General features: G+C 49.6%; 2 protein-coding genes across 7 annotated transcripts in view; one reads left to right on the top strand and one right to left on the bottom strand.

Annotated features, from left to right (window-relative positions):
• The window catches only part of VIL1 (villin 1), a 26,597-nt gene extending 4,099 nt beyond the window's left edge, over window positions 1-22,498 (top strand). The window contains exons 2-20 of the mRNA XM_029225064.1: window positions 845-930; window positions 1,267-1,341; window positions 2,293-2,489; window positions 3,928-4,036; window positions 4,210-4,320; window positions 6,101-6,303; window positions 6,417-6,495; window positions 6,718-6,816; window positions 7,563-7,716; window positions 8,284-8,384; window positions 8,476-8,613; window positions 9,216-9,374; window positions 10,380-10,559; window positions 11,145-11,290; window positions 11,948-12,092; window positions 12,521-12,709; window positions 14,268-14,336; window positions 15,804-15,944; window positions 21,438-22,498. Of these exons, the coding sequence (XP_029080897.1) occupies window positions 856-930; window positions 1,267-1,341; window positions 2,293-2,489; window positions 3,928-4,036; window positions 4,210-4,320; window positions 6,101-6,303; window positions 6,417-6,495; window positions 6,718-6,816; window positions 7,563-7,716; window positions 8,284-8,384; window positions 8,476-8,613; window positions 9,216-9,374; window positions 10,380-10,559; window positions 11,145-11,290; window positions 11,948-12,092; window positions 12,521-12,709; window positions 14,268-14,336; window positions 15,804-15,944; window positions 21,438-21,551 (2,484 nt within the window). The 5' untranslated portion in view covers window positions 845-855 and the 3' untranslated portion in view covers window positions 21,552-22,498. The remainder of the gene's footprint in view (window positions 1-844; window positions 931-1,266; window positions 1,342-2,292; window positions 2,490-3,927; window positions 4,037-4,209; window positions 4,321-6,100; window positions 6,304-6,416; window positions 6,496-6,717; window positions 6,817-7,562; window positions 7,717-8,283; window positions 8,385-8,475; window positions 8,614-9,215; window positions 9,375-10,379; window positions 10,560-11,144; window positions 11,291-11,947; window positions 12,093-12,520; window positions 12,710-14,267; window positions 14,337-15,803; window positions 15,945-21,437) is intronic.
• The window catches only part of USP37 (ubiquitin specific peptidase 37), an 89,690-nt gene continuing 85,151 nt past the window's right edge, over window positions 22,491-27,029 (bottom strand). For all 6 annotated transcript variants that reach the window (XM_029225058.1, XM_029225059.1, XM_029225061.1 and 3 more), the window contains one exon: window positions 22,491-27,029. In XM_029225058.1, the coding sequence (XP_029080891.1) occupies window positions 26,942-27,029 (88 nt within the window). In that variant the 3' untranslated portion in view covers window positions 22,491-26,941.

Raw genomic sequence — 27,029 nt, 5'->3', positions numbered from 1 at the left:
TCTCTATGGATTTGCCTGTTCTGGACATTTCATATAAATTCAATCATACAGAACCTGGCCTTTTGTGTCTGACTTTTTTCACTGGGCCTAAAGTATTCAAGGTTCATCCACGTTGTAGTGTGTATCATTTTTTTTCAGCTGAATACCATTCCATTGTGTGGATAGACCACCTTTTGTTGATCTGTTCATATAGACATTTGGATTGTTTCCACCTTTTGGCTATTGTGAATAGAGCAGCTGTGAATTTCATGTACAGGTTTTTTTTGAACACCTGTTTTTTTCAGTTCTTTTGGGTGCGTACTGTTTGGGGCTACATCAAGAAAGAAGGCCTTGATTGCCAGGCTAAGGAGTGGGGGGAGACTTTTTGCAGCAGGCGATGCAGGCAGGTATTTAAACAAGAATGACAAGATCAGAGCTGGGTGAGAAGGCTGGCGGATGGGCCCCTGGCCAGTCAGGGCCCAGGGTGGGGAACCTCCCCCAGGTCCCTGAGCCCTGGCCTCGGGGCACTGTCGGGCTGGGCTGGAAGGGCGGCACTGAAACCGATGCAAGTCCAGGCCTTCTTTTTTTTTTTTAATATTTATTTATTTATTTTTGGCTGCGTTGGATCTTCGTTGTGGTGCGTGGGCTTCTCCTTGCGGTGGCTTCTCTTGTTGCAGAGCACGGGCTCTAGGCACATGGGCTTCAGTAGTTGTGGCTCATGGGCTTAGTTGCTCCGCAGTATGTGGGATCTTCCCAGACCAGAGCTTGAACCCGTGTGCCCAGCATTGGCAGGCGGATTCTTAACCACTGCGCCACCAGGGAAGCCCCCATGTCCTCTTCTTACTCTGACACCACTTCTCCCCAGGCTCATCCACCATGACCAAACTGAGCACCCAGGTCAAAGGCTCCCTCAACGTCACCACGCCCGGGGTGCAGATATGGAGGATAGAGGTGAGGACCTGCCTGGGCACAAAGGGGGCTCTGCAGGACTGGGATGGACCAAGGGAAGGGAGAGCCCTGGGATTACTGACTGTCCTCCATCCTGCCCTGCTGGCATGCGAGCCCCTGGTGCCTGTCCCCAAGTGCCATCCCCAACCCCCTCCTCAGGCATCGGGCACATCCTCTTGCTCCTTTTCCTCCCCACCCTCCTCACATCCATTCACCTTGTCAGTTTCCTCATGCCCTCTTCCTACTGGCCTTCCTTTCCTAACTCTCCATTTGGTTAAGGGAGGCAGGGAAGCTGGGGGTCCTCGGTGGTTGACCCTCTGACCTCCCTTCCCTCCCTAGGCCATGCAGATGGTGCCTGTTCCTTCCAGCACCTTCGGCAGCTTCTTCGATGGTGACTGCTACATAGTCCTGGCTGTGAGTGGGGGATGGGCAGGGGAGGGGGCTGAGCAGAGAGCAAAGCTCACAGTAGCAACACAGAGGAAATTTGAGGCTGGGGGCAATGGGAACTGCCGCCTAACTTCACCCCAGGACAGCATTCACTGGGTGTTCCCAGCCTAGAGGTAGCTCTGCAGGGTCAGAGATGTAAGAGGCTCTCCCTGCCCCTGGGCTGTGAGCTCCCAGCTGGGGTGACCATCTGTGGATTTACAGTCTTGGGGGATTTTCTGAACTGGTAGGATGTCACCCTACCTTGAGCCCATGTTCCCAAAATCCGTAGTCAACTTCATTTCACCTTCTCGGTTTCTTCCACATCCTGTATTGTTAACGCATTTGTACTTTTCCTTATATTGATTCACTTTTAAAATTTAAATCCATTTATTTAAAAACTTAATATCATTATCATGAATGGAACACAGTGTCCCGTGTCACAAACAGAAAGTAACTATAAAATATTTCCATAATCAGGGACTTCCCTGTCGGTCCAGTGGTTAAGACTCTGCGCTTTCACTGCAGGGGGCGTGGGTTCGATCCCTGATCTGGGAACTAAGATCCTGCATGCCCGGTGGTGTGGCCAAAAAAAAAAAATTCCATAATCATTTCATATATACATTTCATTGTATACCACGCAATCACCTATCAGACCTCTGATGGTCTGTGCACATCACTTTGGGAAATGCTGTAGTCCAACCAAGTTATTTCCAAGGTGAGATGAGGAAGGCCCGGGTCGGGGAAGCCACTTGCCCCATGTCTCAGAGAGTCTGACAGAACTGGGGCCACGATGCAGGGCTGCTGACCACCAGTCCCATGAACTTCCCCCATGCCAAGCTCCCCTGTGGCCCAGGCCCCAAGAGCTTGTGAAGCAGGGAGGCAGGGAGAGGGCTGTGGGAGCCCAGGGCCTCAGGTACACTGGATATGCCCTCTCCCTAGATCCACAAGACAGGCAACAACCTGTCCTATGACATTCATTACTGGATCGGCCAGGACTCGTCCCAGGATGAGCAAGGGGCGGCTGCCATCTACACCACACAGATGGATGACTTTCTGAAGGGCCGGGCTGTCCAGCACCGCGAGGTCCAGGGCAACGAGAGCGAGACCTTCCGAGGCTACTTCAAGCAGGGCATTGTGTACGGAGGGGCGCGCTACAGGCTTGGGAATGGAATCAGGGCTGGGGAGGGACACCAAGGCTGGGGGGCAGACCTGGGGCTGGAAAGGGAGACTGAGGCTGTGGGGGGAGCCCATGAGAGAAATTTTTGTTCACCTTCCTAATCTTCCACCCCCATTTCTGCTGCTTCCCTGTCCTTGGTCGTCATCTCTCTGAGTGTGTCGTTGGCTGCCCCGGAGGCCATTCTGAAATTCTGTAACTCTGCATACCATGAATTTTTGTAAATCAACCCCTATTTGAATGTCCTGGAGAGCTCAGCACCAAAGGAGGCCCTCCAGGGCATCATATCAAGTCTCCCCACTGGCCAATGAGCATATGACTGCTCCTTCTTTCTCTAAAGAATTCTTTCACACTAAAATCCAGATTTCCAGCTTTTCTTGAAAAATCTGAAGTTCTGAACTCCCAGCTTTTCCCATGGAAACACACGGTCAGGAGCCAAGTTGCTACTGACCTGTAGGATAGGCCAGGATTTCTCCAGTTAGCCAGTCCCCACCCTTCCCTTTTGTCTTGCTCTCCTTCTTTCTACACTCACAGCAGCAGTCCACTCCTTTGAGCACTTGAGGTGGTACCTCTCCTGGCTTAAGTCTGCTTGGGCTGCCATAGCAAGATACAAAAAATACAAAAACCAAAAATAAAATAAAATAAAATAAAATAAATACAAAAACCAAAAAGTAGACTGGGTGGCTTAAACAAAAGAAATTAGTTTTCTCACAGTTCTAGAAGTTGGAAAGTCCAAGATGAAGGTGTCGGCTGATTTGATTGCTGGTGAGGGCTCTCTCCCTGGTTTGCAGATGGCCACCCTCTCACTGTGTCCTCACATGATGGAGTATGAGCAAGCTCTCTAGTGTCACTTCTTATAAGGGCACTAATCCAATCATGAGGTTCCCACCCTTATGACCTCACCTAGACCTCATCTAATCTATTACATCCCAAAGGCTCTGTCTCCAAATACCGTCACATCGAGGGCTAGGGCTTCAACATATGAGTTGGGAGGGGACAAAATTCAGTCCATAGCATCTCCCCTCTTTCCTTCACTTCAGTCCCCTGTCCTTAGAGTCCTATCTGGTCCTTCCACATTACCACATTACCATGCACCCATCTTCGCAGGGCTCTCAACAGGGCAAAGACTAGGGTGAGGTGAGCGAGGCATCTAGGGTACAAACTCCAAAGAGGCACTCACTGCCAGGGTCATGCAAATTGAGGCAATAGACCGACCTTGCATGACCCTGAGAGTGAGTGCCTCCTTGGAGTTTGTGCCCGAGGGGCCTCATGCACCTCCCTAGTCCCAGCCCCAGCCCTCAAATGGCCCCTGTGGCAACCAGGTACCCAAGATCTGGGAGGACGGGGACCTATCACACCTCCCAGCCCACTCCCTTGGGTCAGTTCACCTCTCTTCACAGGATCCGGAAAGGGGGTGTGGCTTCTGGCATGAAACAAGTGGAGACCAACTCCTATGACATCCAGCGGCTGCTACATGTCAAGGGCAAGAGGAATGTGGTGGCCAGAGAGGTGGGCATCAACCAGGGCCCTGGGCGTGGCCTCCTCTCCCCGCTCCCAGCCTGGGTGGAAAACAGAGGCTGAGGAGGGGTGAGGGGCAGAGACGGGGTGGGGAAGAGATGATGGGTGATGGGGGTGATGGATGGGGTCTGAGTGGGGTCTGCGCCTGCCCCATGGCTCTCCAGGTGGAGATGTCCTGGAAGAGTTTCAACCGTGGGGATGTTTTCCTCCTGGACCTCGGGAAGCTTATCATCCAGTGGAACGGGCCAGAGAGTAACCGCATGGAGAGACTCAGGGTAACCCTGCTGGTGCACCACCCCTCCCCACAAATCCCACCCTGCCCCGACCTGCTCCTGCACCCAGCACCCAGCCTCCCTCCCAGTCAAGCTTGCCAGACCGCTGCCACACCCCAAGCAGCCCCCATTTCCCCAGGCATCTCTCCCCTGACTGTCCAGGTTACTGTGTTTGAAGGTGGATCTGAGTCTTCACGTGTATGGGGAGAGCTACGCATGTTGGAGTTCGCGTGTTTGTACCCTGGCTGACCCACTCAGGCCTAATGAGTCCCTGCTGTGTGGCAGACCCTGTGCCAAGCATTGGGCATCTGGTGGTGAATGAAATGGGCAGCACCCTGCCCTGGCTCTGGCCTCCAGCTGGCTGTCCAGTGGGGAAGACAGACATGGAGGGCAATATTGGAGAAGTGAGGGGTGGGGAGTGTGGCGCTGGGGGCTCTGAGAGTTCTAAGAAGGCTTCTGGAGGGAGGCAGGAGAGAAGTGGCTGGCAGGGAACCTCCTAGCTCAGCCAGAGCACAAAATGAGGGCTTTGGGGGGCTTGGAGAAGAGGGTGGGTGGGTCTCAAAGGACATGTTATGTGGTCAGAAGTCTGTGTCAGAGGGTTGAGTTTTGTTCTGAGTGTCCGGAAGGCCGTTGAAGGTCACCCTGACTTTTTATTTTTTTGCGGTACGTGGGCCTCTCACTGTTGTGGCTTCTCCCGTTGCGGAGCACAGGCTCCGGACGCACAGGCCCAGCAGCCATGGCTCACGGGCCCAGGCGCTCCGCGGCATGTGGGATCCTCCCGGACCGGGGCACGAACCCATGTCCCCTGCAACGGCAGGCAGACTCTCAACCACTGCGCCACCAGGGAAGCCCCACCCTAACTTTTGAGAAGCGAGAGGGGTGGAGGGTTTGAGGGCACACAGGGAGCCCCTCTGGCTGTCTGGGTGAGGAGCACAGCTGGGAAGGTGGAATCACGGGACTTGCGTGTCAGGTTGGGGGTGACGAGAGGGGGCGAGGCAGACGTCAAAGGATGTGCTTTCTGTGGGGATGGATGGAGTCCCACTTCCTGAGATGGGAAGATCAAGAAGCAACAGAGTTGGGGAGAAAATCAAGAGTTCGGTTTGGGACATCTTAAAATGGGGCTATCATGGGAGTTGGAGAAATAGGATGAAAACAGAGGGCTGGGCAGGAGACAGATATGGACCTGAGTGCAGAAGCCTTGGGACTGGGAGAGAGGGCCTGGGGGGGAGTGGAGAGAGAAGGGGACCTGGGTGGAAAGGCCAGTAACTGAGTAGTAGACGTTGGGCAGAGGAGGGTAAGCCAGCCCTGTGTGTGAGTGTGTGTTTGGACATCTGTGTGAGCACGTGAGAGACTGCTGTGTGTGTGTGTGAGTGTGGATGTTTGGGCGTATGTGTGAGCGCATACATGAGCCTCTGTGTGTGTGTGTGTGTACACGGCTTTGGGGCAAAGAGACTGGGACTGTGATCTTCAGGGCTCACCTCTCATGCAAAACTGTGAAGTAAAGTCACAAATTTCAAACAATGTCAAAAACGAAGGTCCCAGCAAGTCCCCTCCAGACCCTCTCCTGCCCAAGAGGAAACCTGCTCTTCCTGGGGTTTTTGCCTGGTTTCCTCACATGCACCTAAAAAGCCTGGTCCTCCATCAAAAGGGAAGGGCTGGGCAGGTGCCTCCCCCTTGGGGCTGCTGTAGGGGGCTGGGCTCTCCAGGTGTGGTTTGGGGTGGCAGACACTGCCCTGTCCCCTGCCCCCCGCCAGCCTTCACGGGTCCCTGGGCCTCCCTGCAGGGCATGACCCTGGCCAAGGAGATCCGAGACCAGGAGCGGGGTGGACGCACCTACGTGGGCATAGTGGACGGGGAGGACGAGAAGGCCTCGCCGCAGTTGATGGAGATCATGAACCACGTGCTGGGCCAGCGGAAGGAGCTGAAGGCCGCCATGCCTGACACGGTGGTGGAGCCAGCACTCAAGGCCGCCCTCAAGTTGTACCAGTGAGCGCCCGGCTGCCTCTGGGCTCCTCTTGACCCTGGGGGACTTCCTGGGGGAGGATTCCCCAGGCGAGGGCCCGGGAGCCCCTTGTCTATGCCGCACTTTTGTCCTGCAGTGTGTCTGACTCAGGGGGAAACGTGGTGGTCAGAGAAGTCGCCACATGGCCGCTCACACAGGACCTGCTCAGTCACGAGGTGAGAGGGTCTGGAGGCCGCCCCCAGACCCAACTCCCATCACCCCCCTGCCTGCCGCCTGCCCACTCTCCCCCAAGTAGGAGAGGCGCCAGGGGCCTGGGGCGGCTGTGGAGGAGGGGGTGGCGTGTGAGGGAAGGTGACCTCGTGTGCCTGCCGCTCCCCCAGCCCAGCACCGAGGGCGTCCTCAGGCTCTCACCCTGCGTCCTTCTCTCCCGCCTCCAGGACTGTTACATCTTGGACCAGGGGGGTCTGAAGGTCTACGTGTGGAAGGGGAAGAATTGCAATGCCCAGCAGAAGAGCGAAGCCATGAGCCAGGCACTGGTGGGCCTGGGCGTCAGGGAGGAGAACTTGGAGGAGAAGGCAGAGAAGCCGACTCCAGCAGGGAGAGGGCAGCGGGGTCAGGGCCACGCACAGCCCCAGGCAGAGGCCAGGGAGGGCTCCGAGCCTGACTTAGCTCCAGGGGGTGTGGGTATCTGCTTTGCAGCCATCTTGGCGGGTCTCTGCACGCTGCATAGCCAACCACCCGGCAACCTGGGGGTCTCTGCAGAATGCGGGCTCCCACCTCCAGCTTGGCTGGGACAAGGGAGGGAGAAATGAAGGCTGGCCTTCCTACAGGTGGGGGTTGGGTCAGCATGGGGCTGAGGCCAAGTCAGAGTTTGGGGTCCCTGTAGGAGTTAGAGTCAGTAATTCTAACTGGCTTGGGGTCAGTGCTGGATTGGGGGTGGGGTTCAAGGTTGGAGATGGAGGCTGGGATCAGGTTTGGGTCAGATTTGACCTTGGGGTTGGGGTCAGAAGTGGGTTTTGAGGTTAGTAGTGGATTCAGGGTTGAGGTCAGAGCTAGGTTGGAGGTGGTGCCGAGTTTGGAGTCTGGTTTGGCCTTGGGGTGGGGGTCAGGGCAGGGTTAGGTTTGGGGTCAGCTTGGGACTGTGGTAAGATTCTGGTTTGGGCTTGGGACTGGGGTAGATTAGTGGTTGGGTCTGGTTGGGGTTAGAGCCAGGCTTTGGCTTTCACTAGGGGGTGGGGACTGGGGGAGGGACACAGGCCCAGCCACCTCCTTCTCTTCCCAGAACTTTATCAAAGCGAAGCAGTACCCACCAAGCACGCAGGTGGTGGTGCAGAATGATGGGGCCGAGTCAGCCGTCTTTCAGCAGCTCTTCCAGAAGTGGACAGTGCCCAACCGGGCCTCAGGCCTGGGCAAAACCCATGCCGTGGGCTCCGTGGGTGAGGGTTGGCCCGAGGCAGGGTGGGACCAGAAGCCGGGAGCGGGGCCCAGAGAGCACAGACCTGTCTCCTGCCCTCCTTCCTGAACACGCCTCTTGCATGTGCACTTTCACCCTGGCTCTGGACGCCCCAGGCGGGGTGGGGACACAAAGGGACTTGGAGAAACTCAAGAGTTGTCACAAAAAGGGAGCTGAGAACAGCCTGACTTTCATTTGGAGCGGGGTTGGGTCTCCCTGGAACCCAGAAAACTTTAGTCTCCCAGACAATATTTGCTGAGGGCAAGCTCCATGCCAGGCACCTGGGGGAGGAGAAAAGGGTTGTCCTTTCTCTGGCTGCTCTGGGAGGCCCCAGTGAAGCATGAGCCTTACTGGAGGGAGATATGGTTCTGTGTTATAACTCTGCCACTCTCTAGCTGCATGACCTTGGGTCAGCTACTGAATCTCTCTAGCCTCAGTTTCCTCATCTGTAAAATGGGTCTAAGAATTGTAGCTTCTGCTCAGGGCTGTTGTGAGAACCTGGGGGAACTCAGATGGTGACACTGGGTATCGTGATTCCCCCTCACTCCAGCTAGGGTGGAACAGGTGAAGTTTGATGCCACGTCCATGCACGTCCAGCCTCAGGTGGCTGCCCAGCAGAAGATGGTCGACGATGGGAGTGGGGAGGTGCAGGTATGGTGAGGGAGGAGGGTGGCCCAGGATGGGTGGGGAGGGGTTGGCAGAGCCTGTCCTGGACCTCACACTAGCCTGGTACCCGCCCCAGGTATGGCGCATTGAGGACCTAGAGCTGGTGCCTGTGGATTCCAAGTGGCTCGGCCACTTCTATGGGGGCGACTGCTACCTGCTGCTCTACACCTACCTCATTGGCGAGAAGAAGCACTACCTGCTCTACATCTGGCAGGTCAAGCCCCACCCCACCCTGTCCAGAGCATAGCCAGCTCAGCTCCCCCTCCACTATACCCAGGCCAAGTGGCCATTGCGCTTGAATTGAATATCTCTGGTGATGGGGATTTTCACCCCTTTTCTATCTTGGAACTGCTTTGGCTGTGAGATCCCACTGACACTGAGTATCCCCACTCACAACCCTTTCCCCTTTTGACTCTCTGAGTCTCTCTTCCAACTCCTATTCCCTTTATCTGCTCTGACTGTGGGTTTCTATGTCCAGATGTGAGGGAGCAGGGAGAATGCTTGGGTGCTGGGGTTGAGTGGTGTGGTAGCCATAGTGTTTCCCTGAGAAAGGTGCAGTAAGCGGGAGAGGAGGTTTGGGGTCAAGGCAGGTCAAGGGTGGACTGGGGCTGGAAAGAGATTAAGTGTGGGGCTGGGATCAGAACTGAGGTCTGGGTCAGGTGGGGATTTCGGCTATGTCCGGGGTGGGGCTTGGTGGGGAAGACAGTTGGTTTTGGGGCCGGGCAGAATTGGGGATGGAGTTGTGGCTAAGGCTGGGGACAGAGTCAGAATCGGGGGCTGTCCTCATCCTACCCTTTCCATCCTGCTCATCCCCAGGGCAGCCAGGCCAGCCAGGATGAAATCACAGCCTCGGCCTATCAAGCGGTCATTCTGGACCAGCAGTACAACAATGAACCAGTCCAGATCCTGGTCCCGATGGGCAAGGAATCACCTCACCTCATGTCCATCTTCAAAGGACGCATGGTGGTCTACCAGGTGTGGCTGCTGGACCGGGGTGCCTGGCAGTACCGGCAGCTGAGGCGGGGTGGGCCTCCAGGAGATGGGGAAGGGGACGTGGGGTGGGAGCGGGGCTAGGGTGAAGCCCATTCTCCCTAGGAGAGGACTGTTTGAGGCTCCATCATCTATGTGGAATGGTAATAGAAACAGCAATTCAGTATTTTTAAAAATCCGTTTGATAAACACTTAGCACATAACATACAAGTACTGTTTCTCTCTACACCCCTACTCCTTGGGCCCTCTCCATGAAAAAAGAAGTTACTGTGGCTGGATCTGCCTAACGATGGACCCGTCTAAAATGCACTGGCGCCTTCTGACATGATGAAATAGCCGTCTCTTGCATTCCTTTAAGCAATAATTTGGTTATTGAGCACTTACTAAGCATACAGCCCTCTGCAAAGCACCAAGGGGGAGAAAAATGCCATGCTAATGCTGTTTACCTTCTTGCTGGGCGACCAGTGAACCAACAGGCCAAGGCACTGTGTGCTTAAATGCCAGAAATATGTTGCATTCAAAGGCGAGCATGCATACAGTAATCAGGGAATAAGCATAGAGTCCATGAAGGAAAGGGGGTTTGGAGGAGGTCTTGACATTGGGGTCAGAGTTGAAGAGCTCAGCAGAGGTAAGACGAGGGCATGCGATGCAGGGGCACAGCCAGGACAGAGGCCCAGAGGAAGGGCGCCGTGGGGAACAGTGAGAAACTGGCCAAGCTACATGGAGGGTTTGGAGAGAGCTGAGAGTGTCTCTGGAAAGGAAGTGTCCACCTTCAACATCAAGGGCCGTGCTGAAAGCTGGGCTCTAGTCTGTAAGCCGGATGAAGGTTTCAGGCAGGGAAGCACCCGTGACCAAAGCAAAGTTTTGGAAAGACTATAGTCTGGTGATGGTGTAGAGGACCAGGAGGGGCAGCAGACCCACCCAACCTCTGTCGCCCCTCTAATCCCCCATCACCTTTACTAAGTTACTCCTGCCCCTCTCTCCCTGCAGGGAGGCACCTCTCGGGCTAACAGCGTGGAGCCTGTGCCCTCCACACGGCTGTTCCAGGTCCGGGGGGCCAGCATCAACAACACCAAGGCCTTTGAGGTCCCAGCCCGGGCCGCCTCCCTCAACTCCAATGACGTCTTCATCCTCAAGACCCAGTCTTGCTGCTACCTGTGGTGTGGGAAGGTGTGTGCAGGGTCCAGCGGCCTCCCCCTCCCCGCGTGCGTCTTGGCAGTCCCCCAGCCTCAGAGCAGCCTCCCCGTGTGGGTCAGGGCAGGGGCCTCTTGCCGGGTAGGTCCCGCTCTCAGGTCTCCCTGATGCCTCTAGCCCTGCCTCGCTCCTTCGCGGAGCTGGGTCTGGCCATCCTGATTCTCTGCCTCTGTGTCCGAGTAGGTCTCTCTCATTCCGTTTGTCTCTGGACACCCATGTCTGTCCCCGTGTTGCTCTGTCTTAATGCCTTGGGCTCTCTCACTCTCCCCGTGCCTGTAGCTGCCTCCGCATTTATCTCTGTCAGGAGGACTCAGTCTCTTGGAGACTTCCTCCTGCCCAGTAGGAGTGCAGACTCTCTTGTCTCCTCTGCCATCCTTTGGAGCATCAAGGACAGAGGAGAGGTTGGGAGAACTGCTCCTGCCTGGGCCGTGTGCGTGGGCCCCTGATCCAGGAGAACCTCCCAGACCTGGGAGCTCTGGGCCAGTGAATGTGGTGGAAGGAGGGGGAGGCGTGGCACTGGAGATGGGCTCCCCCAGCACAGCCAACCCCCCCTTTTCCCAGGGCTGTAGTGGGGACGAGCGGGAAATGGCCAAGATGGTTGCTGACACCATCTCCCGGACCGAGAAACAAGTGGTGGTGGAAGGGCAGGAGCCGGCCAACTTCTGGATGGCCCTGGGCGGGAAGGCTCCCTATGCCAGCACCAAGAGGTAACTCCCAGGTCCCTCGACCGCCAGCTCACTTTGCAAGGCTGGAGAGCCTCCCAGCATCTCCACCTGCATGGCCCAGAGCCTGCAGCAGGTATGGATTGAGAACTCTGTGTGCCAGGCTCTCAGGGCTACCAGGTGAGTAAGGGGCAGCCCAGGCCCTTGGAGCCTCTCAGGCACTGGGGCTGTGTCTGTGCTGCTTACCATGGAATGTCGGGGGCCTGGTGGGGGTATTTCCACAGCCATAGGAGGCAGCTCAAAGAGAGGGGCAGGGCTATAGGTGTGCCCTTTGGGAAGAAGATGCCAGGGTCCCAGCAGCTCCTGTCCTTCCATGCTGCCACAGGACCCAGATGCTGAGGAACACAAGCTGTAAACTCTCTTTTTCTAAAGAAGGTCCATGATCCACTATTCCCCAGTTCAAAAGCAAAAGGGCATGTACTACAGTAGCAGCAGGAGGAATAGAGGGAAGATATCAGGAAGAACTTCCTAACAGAACTATAGAAGAGCCACTGAAATGTATGTCCTGGAAGATTGGTGGGAATTTCTCCCTTGGAGAGCTCCTGGACTCTTGGGAGGACGCGGGAACTTTTGTGTGATCAGAAGAAAGAGCCTTTTCCTAGGTGACAGGCTTTCCAACGTGATCTCCTCTCCACCTTGCAGGCTGCAGGAGGAAACCCTGGTGATCACTCCTCGGCTCTTTGAATGTTCCAACAAGACCGGGCGCTTCCTGGCCACAGAGATCCCTGACTTCAATCAGGATGACTTGGAAGAGGATGATGTGTTCCTGCTAGATGTCTGGGACCAGGTAGGTTTGAGGCCTGGGGACCTCCCTTCCCACCACCTCAGTCCCCAGAGCCAAGAAATAGTGGCTTTAGGGATGGGTAAGGTTTGACATTTTCTTGGCTCCCGGGTACGTTCTCCCTGGGAGTGGTGTTATGAGCCCAAGAAAGAAGGCAAGTAGAGAGGAACATGCCTAGAGGGACTGCAGGGCAGGATGTATTCTTCTCCCAAAGTCCAGTTCATTTCATGAGGCAAAGGAGTGTTTTTGAGGGTCTTAGGCTCTGGAGAGGCTGGGAGTCACACATCTGCAGAATATCTAAGTAGAGGGCATCTGTCCAACCTCCATTTTCAAGGCCTGATGGGGCCTGCCCAAGGCCAGGGGCCACTTCTGGACATCTGAGCCTGCGGGAGCCGAGGGAGGACAGGAAGGACTGACTCTGGGATGCTCCACAGGTCTTTTTCTGGATTGGAAAGAATGCCAATGAGGCCGAGAAGAAAGCTGCAGCCACCACGGTGCAGGAATACCTCAAGACCCACCCCAGCGGCCGGGACCCGGAGACCCCCATCATTGTGGTGAAGCAAGGACACGAGCCCCCCACATTCACGGGCTGGTTCCTGGCTTGGGATCCCTTCAAGTGGAGTGTGAGTGTCCCCAGCCCACCTGCTCCTTCCAGCCCAGTGCATCCTTCATGGCACATCGAGGGCAGGGTGGACTCCTGGCTTTTCTGTTCATTGTGATGGACGACCTGTGATATATCTGTCAAGGGGTTTGAGGAGACTTAGAATAAACAGTAAGGCTGCAGCAAGACCATTAAGGCCCCTGGTGAGGGAGAAGAAAGGAAATCTATCAAAAACCTAGGCTAATGACAGTGTCTTGCTTGTGCACTGGATTTAGCTCAAAGCTCTTGGACATTATTGGTAAGAGCTGTACTGATTATTTAAATGTAAATTAATTAAAATTTGCATTTAAATTGATTAAAGAATTGATTTCTTTAAAATTAAAGAATTAATTTCTCACTAAATTAATGAACTAAAGAATTAAAATTAAGGAACTGATTTCTCACTAGTCACATGTGGCTGGTGGGTACCATATTGGACAGCACAGAAAAAGAACATTTCCATCATCATTGCAGAAACGTCTATGGCACAGCATTGGTGGGTCCTCTGAACATGTCAGTTCTAAAGGAAAGTGTCTAAAGACGGATGTCTCCTGGCACTAAATTCTAAGCAAAATGGGTCCTATACGTGGTCCTTACCTGAGGGACAGTGAATCAGATTTCCACAGGATTTTCTAAACTGGTCTCAGATAGAAGCAGAGGGCAGGCAGCTCCTCAAAACGGAACCCTAGTGACCGTTCTCTGAAGGACGGAGGAAGGCTAAGGTAGAATGAATGTTGGCCTGGTGGCTTTGGGTACTTGAAATTGACACAACAGATGAGATTAGGGAAACAAGGCTTAGATTAATTTCCTCAAATGTGTTTAAACAAATTCAGTGTTTGATGAGCTAAGTTTAGTCTTGATGATGGATTCAAACAAATCCCAAGGCGGCACACCTGGACGCCAGAACTTCTCAAATCCAGGTCAGTGTCCCAAGTCAACAACTCTGGCAGGTCTTCCCCCACCTCAAGTCTGTGTGGCGTCTCTCTCAGACTCATTCATTCACTCACTCAATCATTTATTCATTCACTCATTCATTCAGTCAGCAGAACTGGAGCTCATAATGCGCCATGCTTGCTGCCAGGCCCTGGGGATGTGGAGATGGGGTTCCCCATGGAGCCAAGGTCCCCTTTACTCCCTTCACTCCTCCACGGTAGGGTCCCCTCCAGGCTCTGAGAGGAGCCCCTCCAGGGTTCTCCAGGACCCCTCAGTCCCCCAGAGCCTACACAGTGTGGGCAGGGGTCTCAAGACTGTGTGCGGTTGCTTAGACCCCGAGGGTGGGGAAAAATCGTACTTTCCATCCCCATGTTGGGCCAAGCAGGGCAGATAGCCCCCTGCCCCAGCCTGTTACCCGTCAGCCCTTCGTGCTCATCCTTACTATCCAACCGCCTTTTTCAGGGACGTCCTCCAGCCTCCCCCGAGCTCCCTCATCTCCTTCTCACCCCCGGGCCCTAGGCCAGTCTTCTTTCAAAGCCTGAAGGAAAATGTTCTTCCGTCTCCTCTGCTGAGACCCAGGTCTAATTTGTTACTTACTTTACATGCAGAACGCCAAATCCTATGAGGCCCTGAAGGCGGAGCTTGGAAACTCTGGGGACTGGGGCCAGATCACTGCTGTGAGTACGGGGCAGTTGGCAGTGGCCATTGACAATGGTCAGACCCGTGAGAGCTGAGAAAGCTCCATGGAAGATGCCAGGGTCCTCTGCTTCCTTTCCATTGTTCCCTCCCACTTCTCCTAGAAGTTCTTCTTGCTGTTTAACTTCAATGGCTCTAGCTGTTTTGTCTCCTCCATTCCCTAGTGAAATGGTTCCCAAATTTTATCATGCTTAACAGTCTGGGTGATGGGGAACTAGGGGATGGGGGAAGCTTATTAAAATGCAGATTCCAAGGTCCCACTTCCCGAAATTCTGGTTTGTAGAGTTGGGCTGAGACCCAGTAATATGTGCATTTTTCACAAAGGGCCCAGGTAATTCGAGGCAGTTAGTCCGCAGATCACACTTGGGGAAATAGTGATTTCTCTACTATCATCACCCTGGGGATCCCTTCTCTGGGTAGAATAAACTTTTCCTTCGATGTTTCAGTTAGTTCATGGAAATGTGTTCCGCCTACAGGCCTAGGATGTGGAAATATGAAATCAAAGACGTTCACAGGCCTGTAGGGAAAACAAGACCAAGTAGACTCTGCAGAAGTGTGTCCAGAGCATGAGAGCAATTTCCCAAGCACGCTGGGTTATCAGCAGATAACACGTGTGGCCCCTCAGCCTCACCCGCAGGCTGGGAACCCTGTGGCCCTCAATAAACCCTTCTTGGTTGACAAATGGTGCAGGCGGGAAAGCATAGATAGATAGGTCAAGGCTAAGTGAATTTACGGATGACGGTTTCACAACAGATAAGAGAAAGAGGGTCATAAATGTCCAAGGTAGACCTCGAACATTAGGGTAGCCATGGAGGAGTTCATAAGTCATAGAACAAAACAGTCATCTTACACCAACTGGCTTTGGCTGAATACAATCCGCCAGGCTTTAGCTCATGGGTCCTGTCCAAAGTGCCATGTTTTTATGAGTGTGTGTGTATGCGCGTGTGGACAGTGGGAGGCACGGGTCATGGAAGCCTTCTTTTTCTTTTTTTTTTTTTTTTTGGCCACACCGCAAGGCTTACGGGATCTTAGTTGCCTGACCAGGGATTGAACCCAGGCTCTTTGCAGTGAAAGCGCCGAGTCCTAACCATTGGACCGCCAGGGAATTCCCATGGAGGGCTTCTTTTTTTTTTTTTTTGCAGTACGCAGGCCTCTCACTGTTGTGGCCTCTCCCGTTGCGGAGCACAGGCTCCGGATGCGCAGGCTCAGTGGCCATGGCTCACGGGCCCAGCCGGTCCGCGGCATGTGGGATCTTTCCAGACTGGGGCACGAACCCGCGTCCCCTGCATCGGCAGGTGGACTCTCAACCACTGCGCCACCAGGGAAGCCCCCATGGAGGGCTTCTTGAAGGAGGTCCCCTAGGGTCAGTGTTGACTTCAGAGAAAAAGGCAGCCTGGGAGGCAGCCACAAACCAGCTGAACTAACAGTGTGCTCCTTTTCTTCCCTAGGAGCTCACAAACCCTAAACTAGACGTGTTCAACGCTAACATCAATATCAGTTCTGGGCCTCTACCCATCTTTCCCCTGGAGCAGCTGGCGAACAAGCCTGTGGAGGAGCTTCCCGAGGGCGTGGATCCCAGCAGGAGGGAGGTGGGTCAGACTCTGAGAAGGAGGATGAATCTGATTTAGTGAGAGATCTCCTCCTGAAAGGTGAACGGGAATTATTCAGGCAGAGTGGCTTACTCTTGGAGAAGGGAACAGTATACACGAAGCCCAGAAGTAGGAAGTAAACACAGCTCGGGCGAACAGACGAGGCGGCCAGAGCGGTGGGGTGTGTGGAGCTGGGGAGGGGTGGCTGATAGGGGGGCAGGGGACTGGGCAGTGCCTTCTACTCCAGGCTAGGGGTGGGCGGTGTCCATTCTAAAAGTCAAGGGGAACCATTATGGTGAAGCAGGGGAGTGGCAGTCAGGTTTACGCTTTTCAAAGACCACTCTAGTTGCTCAGTGAAGAATGGACTGGAAGGTGGCCAAAGCAGAGGCCACAAGTCAGGCTGAGAGGTAGACGGGGGCCTGGAATAGATGGTGGCAGGTGGAGATGGGGGTGGGTGGAGGGAAGGAGAAGGTTTAGGGAAATATTTCGGAGGTTAAGTCAACGACACTTGGTAACGACCGGATAAAGGTTGTGAGAGGGGAAAGTTGTGTCATTTTCTGAGATAAAAATCCTGGGTCGGACCCAGCTTAGAAGGGGACAGTCATGAGTTTAGTGGCAGCCATGTCGTTTGCAGCACCCAGGAGACATCCTGGTTGAAATACATGTTTGGTGGGCTGGCGATTCAGAGGAGCACCGGGGAGGAGGCTCCTTGGCACAGGGCCCATCAGGTAGCTGCAGCTGCTGTCTGTGTGGACCACTTGTGGGAGAGAGTTTGGCAAGAAGAGCTTGTTTAAAAAACACATTTCTGGACTTCCCTGGTGGTTCAGTGGTTAAGACTTTGTGCTTCCACTGCACGGGGCACGAGTTTGATCCCTGGTGAGGGAAGTTCCGCATGCCATGCGGTGAGGCCAAAAAGAAGAAAGAAACAAAACCCACATTTCTAGTGTTCATTCCCATTTCATGAAGGTCTAAAATAGACTGCAAATCTAGCCTGAGAGGGTACTGAGAGAAGAGAAAATTTACTCTGTGTGTAATAAACCATAAAGAAGTCTTAGAGATAAATTAATGAATCTACAGAAGCAAGATGACTATTTTCTCCAGGAACATCTGTTATGGGTTTGGGCCCGATATATGAATAAGTGTATTGTTTCCAGAACATTGCATCCTGCCCGTCACCTTTAGAACCCTTTTATGCATTCTCTCCCACATCCACCCATGTGTCCTCACTGTAAAATTGGGATGATCCCAATATCATATATTATATTATTCATAATAATGTTACAAATATTATTATTTGCCCAGCCCCTGGTACATAGGAAGTGCTCTATACTTGTAGGCTGTTATTATCATTGTTTGTTCTGCACCTGAGAAAACTCAGACCCAGAGCGGGGAAGTGACTTGCCTAATGTGATGTAACTAGTCAGTAGCAAAGTCAGACCAAGAATCAGGTCTTCTGAGTCCCGCTGTTACTGTCATATCATGTAGCACAGAAAAAGTATTTCTAAAGGGAAGGGCAGCCAACATTATTGAACCAGGTGATTAAAAGGGGGCTAAATATTGACAATATATTTTGTTGGTAAGGCTGTGGAGAAACATATTATTCTGTTGGTGTGAGGGCAGAATGTTACAACCCCTGTAGAGGGGAATTGTGCAATATCTAACAAAGTTAAATACGCATTTACCTATTTTAAAACATGGAAGCTAAGTAGATCACTAATTTTGAATATAACAAACAGAATCAAGACAACCCTGCCATGGTAGAAGCAGTCTAAAAAGTCTTAGATTCTGGGCTTCCCTGGTGGCGCAGTGGTTGGGAGTCCGCCTGCCGATGCAGGGGACACGGGTTCGTGCCCCGGTCCGGGAAGATCCCACATGCCGTAGAGCGGCTGGGCCCATGGGCCCGCTGAGCCTGCGCGTCCAGAGCCTGTGCTCCGCAACGGGAGAGGCCACAACAGTGAGAGGCCCACGTACCACAAAAAAAAAAAAAAGTCTTAGATTCTTTTTAAAAAATCAGTTGCTGCTGATTTCTTTTTTAAATCGTGGGAGTAGTGTGGATTCTTGCAGCAGAGCTGTGGGCTCCATGCCAAGTGGGGAGAGTGGACAAGCTCTCTGGCTGCTCCAGACGTAGAGGCAGTAGCCATAGGGTAATCTGTTTGAGTACCAATGAGTAAACCACAGAGAGGGCATGGGTGAGGCCAGTAATCAGCTGCTAGGACCGCAGGGTTCAAGAACAGGACCAGTGGAAAGATACGAGTCCACTGGGATGGGCAGTCCCTGCCCTCTAGCCTGGGGGTCAGAGTCCAAAAGTCTCAACCAAGCTGCGGAGCCAGCTTGGGTGGGACAGAGAGAGGGCACCTAAAGCACTTGCAGACCATCGAGACGGCAGCCACAGCTGTGAGGGACCTTCTTCCAAAACAAGGTGCTCCACTGCCCTGCCTAGGGGAGTGGGGAGGGCTCCCAGGAGCCTTGAGCCAAAAATGCCCAGAGGTGGGATGACAGGTTAGAAAACTGGGGCTTCAGATACACCTGAGCTTGAAATCCATCTACAGGTGTTTACCAAGAAGCTGTTCAGTTCAGGGATCTCTGAGGGAGTCACAAAAGCATTCTCCAGGGCAATCCTACATAGCAGAACAGCCCGGATTGAAAAGAAACCCGTTGCTCTCACCCCGACTCTGTCCCCTTCTGGTGCCTGGGGGAGCAGAGATGGAGGTGGGAGATGTTCTTTTCTAACAATTTGAATTTGGGGTTCTTACTTGAGTATGCCTTGAGGATACTGGCCAGCTCCCAGAAGTTTCACTACTATATCATGTTTGAACTGGGAGCAGAGGTCATTTCAGTCTTATGGCTGAAGAGAACCAAGGTCTAGAAAGGTGACTCCCAGTCATGATTTTCAAACCAAGAGTGAAAAGGTAGAATTTCGCTGTCTAATCTTCTAGATTATCCACAGGACGAGAGAAGCTGGTACATGTCATTTACCCAAATATTTTGTTTTCCACTCAATAGCCAGGCAAAATTTGACTCTAAATTTGTTTCGTGACTTTCCTAGCTTCTTTTCTTAGCATCTTTCCCCTCACCTCAGTTGTACCCCTGCTGCTACCTGCCACCATCTCTAAGCAAAACCTGTTCCCACAAAATAATGGCTGATGCATTCACGGTGGAATATAGAAGCCTGGTGAGGTTTAACCAGGAACATGTTGCCTTTTAACTAGGAACAAACCTAGAAGCCAAGAGAGATGAAGATAACTATAACAGTAAAATTCAGTCATCTGTGAGCACAGTGTATACTTTGCCGGTCTGGGAGGGAAAGATGACCTTTACAGGATCCCTGAAATCACTCAGGAAAGGGGGTGAGTGTAGTACAGTGGAGCATGTATTGGGATCAGATGACCTTAACTTTTTTTTTCCCTTTCTTTTTTATTATGGTGAAATATACATAATATAAAATTTACCATCTTAGCCATTTTTAAGTGTACAGCTCAGTGGCATTAATAAACACATTCACATCATTGTGCAACCATCAACCCTGCCCATCTCCAGAACTTTTTCATCTTCCCAAACTGAAACTCTGCAGCCATTAAACAACTCCCCCATCACCACTCCTCCCCCAGCCCCTGGCACCCACCATTCTGCTTTCTGTCTCTATGGGTTTGGCTCCTCTAGGAACTGCATGTGAGTGGGCTCATACAGCATGTGTCTTTATGTGATGGGCTTATTTCACTCAGCACAGTATCCTCAAGGTTCACCCATGTTGTAGCAGGTGTCAGAATTTCCTTCTTTTTTAAGGCTGAATAATGTTCTGTTGTATTTATATACCACTTTTTGCTTATCTATTCATCTGTCAATGAACACTTGGGTTACCTCCACATTTTAGCCATTGGGAATAATGCTGCTATGAACATGGGTGTACAAATCTCTCTTCAAGATCCTGCTTTCAATTCCTTTGGGTTTATACAGAGAAGCAGATTGCTGGGTCATATGGTAATTCTTGAGGCATACCATACCGTTTTCCATAGTGGTTCCCAGCAATGCCCAAGGGTTCCAGTTTCTCTACATTCCTGCCAACACTACCGTTTTGTTTTTGTTTTGTAATAAATAGCCATCCTAGTGACCATGAAGTGGTACCTCATTGCAGTTTTGGTTTTTGTTTCCCTAATGATTAGTGATGTTGAGTGTCTTTCCATGCGCTTATTGGCCATCTGTATGTTGTCTTTGGAGAAATGTCTAATTAAGTCCTTGCCCATTTAAAAAAAAATTAATTTATTTTTGGCTGCATCATCAGAAAATAGTTGCAAGTCATCAGATATATGACTTGCAACTATTTTCTTCCATCTGTGTGTAGTCTTTTTTTTTCCCCAGGCATGTTTGTTTATTTATTTATTTATTTGCTGCACTGCACGCCATGTGGGATCCTGGTTCCCCAACCAGGGATCGAACCCATGCCCCATGCGTTGGGAGCACAGAGTCTTAACCACTGGACCAGCAGGGAAGTCCCTGTGTGTCGTCTTTTGATGCATAAAATTTAATTTTCATGAAGTCCACTTTTTTTTTCTTTTATTGTCTGTGCTTTTGGAGTCACATCTAAGAAATCACTTCCAAATTCAATGTCATGAAGCTTTTTTTTTTTTAAATAAATTTAGTTACTGGGCTTCCCTGGTGACACAGTGGTTGAGAGTCCGCCTGCCGATGCAGGGGACACGGGTTCGTGCCCCGGTCCGGGAAGATCCCACATGCTGCGGAGCAGCTGGGCCCGTGAGCCATGGCCGCTGAGCCTGCGCATCCGGAGCCTGTGCTCCGCAACGGGAGAGGCCACAACAGTGAGAGGCCCGCGTATCGCAAAAACAAAAAAAATTTAGTTATTTATTTTTGGCTGCGTTGGGTCTTCGTTGCTGCATGCAGGCTTTCTCTAGTTGCGGCCAGTGGGGGCTATTCTTCGTTGCGGTGCGCGAGCTTCTCATTGTGGTGGCCTCTCCTGTTGTGGAGCACAGGCTCTAGGCGCGCGGGCTTCAGTAGTTGTGGCTCTCGGGCTCAGTAGTTGTGGCACATGGGCTTAGTTGCTCCACGGCATGTTGTATCTTCCTGAACCAGGGCTCGAACCCGTGTCCCCTGCACTAGCAGGCAGATTCTCAACCACCAGAGAAGCCCTCTCCCATTTTTATAGAGAGGAAAACTAAGACCTAGAAAGAGAAGCAACATTTTAACCAAGCTAAGTCAAATGTGGTAATTCTTATTTCAGGGTTAGTGTGAACTTGACCCTGGTCAAAAGAAAAGGAGCTCTATCTGCTTCATGTTGTTACCGTCCTTTTTCATTATGTTCCAAATTCAGGGATCAAATCTCTTGGACCTCAAAATGCCACCTCCCTGCTTCCCATCCCTTTCCTGGCTCTCACATTGACTGTTTTTGCTCATTTGATTTCTGTACACACCTATATGACTCAACAAGTCGAACTCTGGCAAGAATGTGACCTTTGCCCTCTGGTTCCTCTCCTCTTCTAGGAGCACCTGTCTGTTGAGGATTTCACCAAGGCCTTGGGGATGACTCCTGCTGCCTTCTCTGCTCTGCCTCGATGGAAACAACAAAACCTCAAGAAAGAAAAAGGACTATTTTGAGAAGCAAGGGTAGCTGTGGTTTAAAGCAGTGCCCTACCCCGCTTGCAGAGCTTCATTTTGTTATTACTGGTATTAGTCCTATATTAATGGAAGTGAAAATTTACAGTTGTACCTGTGAGCAGCAGTCTGTGGCAATGCCACTTCTGTTTAGTAATCTACCTATTCCTCCAGAAAGATGATTCCTCCATAAGGAGCCTGTGGTGCCAATTTCAGCTCTGAAGAAGGTGCTTGCATTTTTTTTTTTATCCTGAGTGTTGCATTACTTTTAAACCATCCTGTTCTAGAACTTTCCCTTCTTAGAAGAGCAGCCCAACACTTCATGGAAGAGCCTTCCCTAGGCTTTTATCGTGACTCATTTTTAATTATGGCAGGTGGGCTTAAGCATTTTGCAGTTTTGTATCTTTCCGAGAGTAATGGCTTTTCCTTTTCACATATACTTTTCTTACTGCCTTCCTAAGGGGACCCATTCTTTGAAAGAGTTGAATGGCCCAGGTGATGGCCCTATTTAGGAGGTTTCACAATACTCACTAACCAGTACCCAGCGAGAGCAACATACCCACTAGGCCTAGGCTTGAGGCCTAACAGCAAGTATGAAATGCAAATGCTATCTCACCCCCCTCTCTGGTACTCTTAATAATAAGGCAAAGGAAGAGCACAGTTAAGGCCCATGCTGGGTTTAAAACTGTTATCCAGAACCTCTGCAAAGCTTCACAGGCTCCTCAGATGAAATCCACCGGAGGCTGGTGCTGACTCAGCCATACCTGGTTTCCCATCTCATTCCCTTTAAGGTGTAACAGTGCGCTTGAAAGTCCAAGTCAGAAGGCCAACAGAAGGTGATTTCCACAACTTCAACAACTGGTTAAGTGTCTGCAAGAATATGTCCTTTTCAGAAATAACAGTTGAACCAACACAAGGTTAATAAAGGCTTTAATTTCACACACAAAAAACTCTATGCATAATTTAAAAAGGAAACAAAAACCGTACAGGGTACAGAGGAACAGTTCTGCTAAAACACAGATAAAGTGCCGCTCCATACAAAACAACATAAAGAATCAGAATCAAAAGTCACTCTGAACACAAAGAAAGAAAATCACCTCACAAATAATGTGGCCAAAGCTGCCAGCAAACCTAGTAGTGGCTCAACTAGGCAAAGTGTAGGAAGCTTACTTCTGTTCTCCTCTCCGTAGCATAAATAAACACTGACAATAGGCCAGAGAAGATGCGGATGGAAGGAAAAGAGAGGAAGGGAAACCTAAAGACGAGAGGTGTGTACAACAACTGTGTCTCACTCTTCCACCCATTCTGTTCTTGAAACAGACCACTTCAGATGACTGCTCTTCTGTTTTGGCATTGGACCTAACAAACTCCAGTCCTGATGCAGACCCTCATCCACTCTATTCTGACACCAGTGGACACGTCTCTACTTCAAACCTCTGCACTTTAAGTCCAAATTACTGAAATCAACTGCTTGTATTCATACTGGCACATTTTTTATTAAAAACTTCAAAACCTCAGACACATAGCACACATGGAAAGGAAAACACTAATTGTGTGTAAATATGATACAACAAAAGAGACTGCCTGAGGTTTAGTAATCAAAGCATGCCATAAAGAAGTCAGTGGTCGTGGTGAGACACCGCAAAAGAAACCTGTCACGAAACTCTCAAGGCCTAACAAACTATAGTTTTCCAATAAAATAAATATATATATATTTTCAGATGTTAACAAGACATTGATAGAGACAAAATTAGAATTTTGAAGTAATGCACTAGAAAGATGTTAGAGGGCAGAAATCTGTTTAGTTTTTGTACACACTTAAAGAGCATTACTCGGTGTAAAGCAAGATGGGGAGGAGGAAAAAGATGTTTCTGTTTTGGGGGGGGACACTTTTATGTGACTTGCATCTAGTACTGGGTGTTGATTTTTCTAAAAATCTCCAGGTATACACAAGATCCACATGTGCTTGGAGATCCAGCTGTTTCCCTGATTTAAAACAAAAGGGCAAAAATGGTTGGATGACTAAGAGCATCCACTGTAGTTGATTTAGACAGAGAAGAAAGAGGAAAAAGGGTAATATTTTTATTTGTTTTAATATTATCTCTGTTCAGTAGATCACAAATGAGTTTACAAACTACCTTTTTCTCCTGTATGTTTTCAAAGCCCATGCTCTCTCTACACTCAGAATGCTCCACTACATATGAGATACTGCCAAGAATCTCTTTAATTTAGGTGTTTCCGAATAATTTTCATTATACAACTAGCTGTACATGTGTAGAGCTATATTTATAGAGCTACATAATGGTAACTGCAATATAGAAGAATAGGTAAATTCAGGAATTCACTTGCTGAGGTTTTAATTCTTAAAGTTTCTCTTTTAGAAGAATTTTACACTTGATCAAGGAGAGAAATAAAGAAATGTCTAGTCTAGTATTTGCCTCCCAGAGTTAATAAACTGATCTTTAAGTATCACTGCATACTTCTTAAAATGTAAACACATTTACATTTGTTATTGAGCCATTAAGTTAGGCCTGAAATTAACAGACCATGGCAAGTAAACAAGTAGCTCTTGGAATCAAAATATAAATAGAAGAATAATTCATGGACTTGCTTCTTATTCTATCCTGCTGAAACAGAACTTCTGAGTCTGTACACATAAATATATTCCCTACAAAACAGAATCTATCTCCTTATAGGCCTAAATTATAGTCAGGGCTTCTAAAGTGATAGCAGCACCTGGCACATGCAACTTTCCAATCCTCTGTAATAATATTAGGTGATAATAATCAACAAGTTTTAGTTTAGCTTTCCCTTCCAAAAAATTCCAATTAAGATCAGTTGTGTGTAGAACTAAGAACTGTCAAGTTCCAATTCAAAGTCATTTAAAGTAACATATTTGGTATTTTCAATAGGAATATTAGTTATTGTGCAAGCTGCCTGGAACTGAAGCTCTCTGTCCCTATCTAACTTGTCCCTTTCGGGCACCAACATGCCAAATGCCCCATTCCCCAATTCTGAGCAAACTGCACAAAAAATATGATCTACTTGTAATTTTTAAATATATACAGTCAGATCAAAAAAACAACAAACTCCATCAACATGGTCCAGCTGAACTCTCCATGTATAGTCATTAATCCTTCACTGAACCAAAATGAGAAAGTAACTGTAGTGAAAGGGGTAATAGTTGAAGGAGTGAAGGGAGAGAGGAAGGCTGACCAGGCCAAAACAATGGACAGACATCAAGGAAATTTCAAGTCCCAAACTTGCAAGTATATGAGCAGTGACATAATTCATCTACTTTTTCAACTAATAATTCCTGCCTAAGACATGAAGAGCAAATCAAATTAGGTTCAAGCCAAGTGTACTTCTAAACCATACACACACACAAGCTATGAAAAGCAAGTCAAACGAGGGTACTTCATGGGCAACCTAGGCTTATGGCATTACATCTATTTGTTTAAATGCCCTAAATGCACCCACTCATGTCAAATCATCCCAATCATTTTTAACAGCATCTCTCAAAAGCTCTCAAATACAGACACAGAGAAGTAATAAACAGCTAAAGAATTTGATTATCACTTCACTCACATATGAGAAAACCAGTTATTTCCAAGAAAAAAATAAAATGGCTTCCCAGTGGAAATAAACAAAAATTTAAAAGCTAGTTTTTTAAACAATTATTTTCCTCTGCTCTATACTACTCCTGCATATCCTACCACCGTACCACTTTGGAAGATTCACTATCTTAACAGGTAGGTAAACCGGTAGGAGACAAAGCTTTTATCAGTAGTTAAGCAAAAGTGCTGGGGCCATTTACAATTCAAAGATTCAATATTTTAGAATAGGTTACTATGTCAGAACACATCCAAGTTTCAAGAGTAGGGCTGGAGCTCTCTTAAGGCAATCTTCCAGAAAAAATGTTACATCTTCTGTGATGTTGGACTTAAAAATGAAAGAAAATGTTGAAGGTTTCATTTTGCTATACTTAACTCTGTGTGATCCTAATGATTCCAGGGCTCACAAAATTATTTTAGGAACAAAATTCTACTCTCAAACTCATTCTTTATATGGTTTCACAAGCTGCTTAACCAAGCTGGTTATGTCAGCTGAGTGACTAACATAGCACTTAATGTTGAGCCCATTTAACCTCAACTCAAAGCACCTAAAAAGTAAGATAATTACGCACCTTTGTTATTTGTTAGTTCTTGGAATTACTTAAACCAATCATATTTTAATTCTCATCCTGTTTTAAGGGCAAAGCCAGACAGCAAATGGTTATATGTTTAAGCTTTATCCTATAGTTCATGTGCTTAATTTCACCCTTGAAGCAGGGCTTTCAGCTTTAGTGGCCCAGAGTTTCAGCTTTAACACAAGAATACTCCTCCTGACCTCTCTATGTATGGGAGACAGATGCTAGCATTCTTCATATTCTCTAGGTAATCTTGCAGGGGAGCCCCAGTTGGGACAACATCACTTTCCTACCTCTTAAAGTTTTGGCTGCAGTCTGTTAGGGTAGTGCTCGCTCCATGGAAGAATGACACAGAAGAAAAATAAAAGATTCTATCTTCACCATGGTAATAATATAGATGATATACAATGAAAATACTGTGTGAAGGAACCTCTTTAAAGGAAATACAAAGTGTACAATGAATACCAAATGTGGGAACATAACACATTCCAAAGCACCAACAATCCATTTCTTGGGACTGCATGTAAACAGCAAAAGCATTACGAATCCATGAAATAATTTTTTTAAAAAAGCTCTTCAAGTCAGGTGGCAGAAATGTCCCTCCTTTGTCAGGAGGACAAACTGTCATTAGTGTAACATGGAGAGCTGGCTTTCCAGTGAACTTTACCAATAGGAAACAGACATGAAAGATTACAGACGCGAGTGAAACTACTCAACGAACATAAAAGCTAAATGCCAAATGATATGTATATCTTCACACATTTTTCAGGTGAATGGACTCTTTGACAACTTCATTTAGTCTCCAAACTGCTGTGCTATTAATTCTGAGCAGGCATACTCTGGTGGGCTATCCTAACTCTTTAAGGCTCCATTCATTCCACATATATGTGTGTGTATGTGTGTGTGTGTGTGTGTGTACATATATATATATTTACAACATGTATTCCTAAGACAAAAGGAAGTGCCACTCTTGTAGGAGAAAAAAAGGATAATCAGCTACAGATGTGAGACCAAAGTTTCCACAAAACAATTAATATGGAGCGTTCCGCAGAATTGCAATTTTCGTCTTTTGGTTTGGCCCTGAGCTGTTTGTTGCTCCCGCATCAAGTAGAGTTCTAAATTCTCCTCGGGCAGAGGAAAAAGAGAAGTGGGTGGCAGTAAGAAAGAATATGCAGTGCACACTGCCAACCCAGGAGTTTGTTCCTCATGAAGCCTGACGAGTGGTCTTTCCCACTTCCATGCTAAGTGCCTGAGAGGTCTTTTCTGTTTCCAGCAGCTCATCAAAGATCTCC

The sequence above is a fragment of the Monodon monoceros genome, unplaced genomic scaffold (assembly GCF_005190385.1).
Source record: "Monodon monoceros isolate NGI ecotype Baffin Bay Population unplaced genomic scaffold, NGI_Narwhal_1 Super_Scaffold_16, whole genome shotgun sequence".
Lineage (NCBI taxonomy): Eukaryota > Metazoa > Chordata > Mammalia > Artiodactyla > Monodontidae > Monodon > Monodon monoceros.
This window is presented reverse-complemented; position numbering and strand designations above follow the sequence as displayed.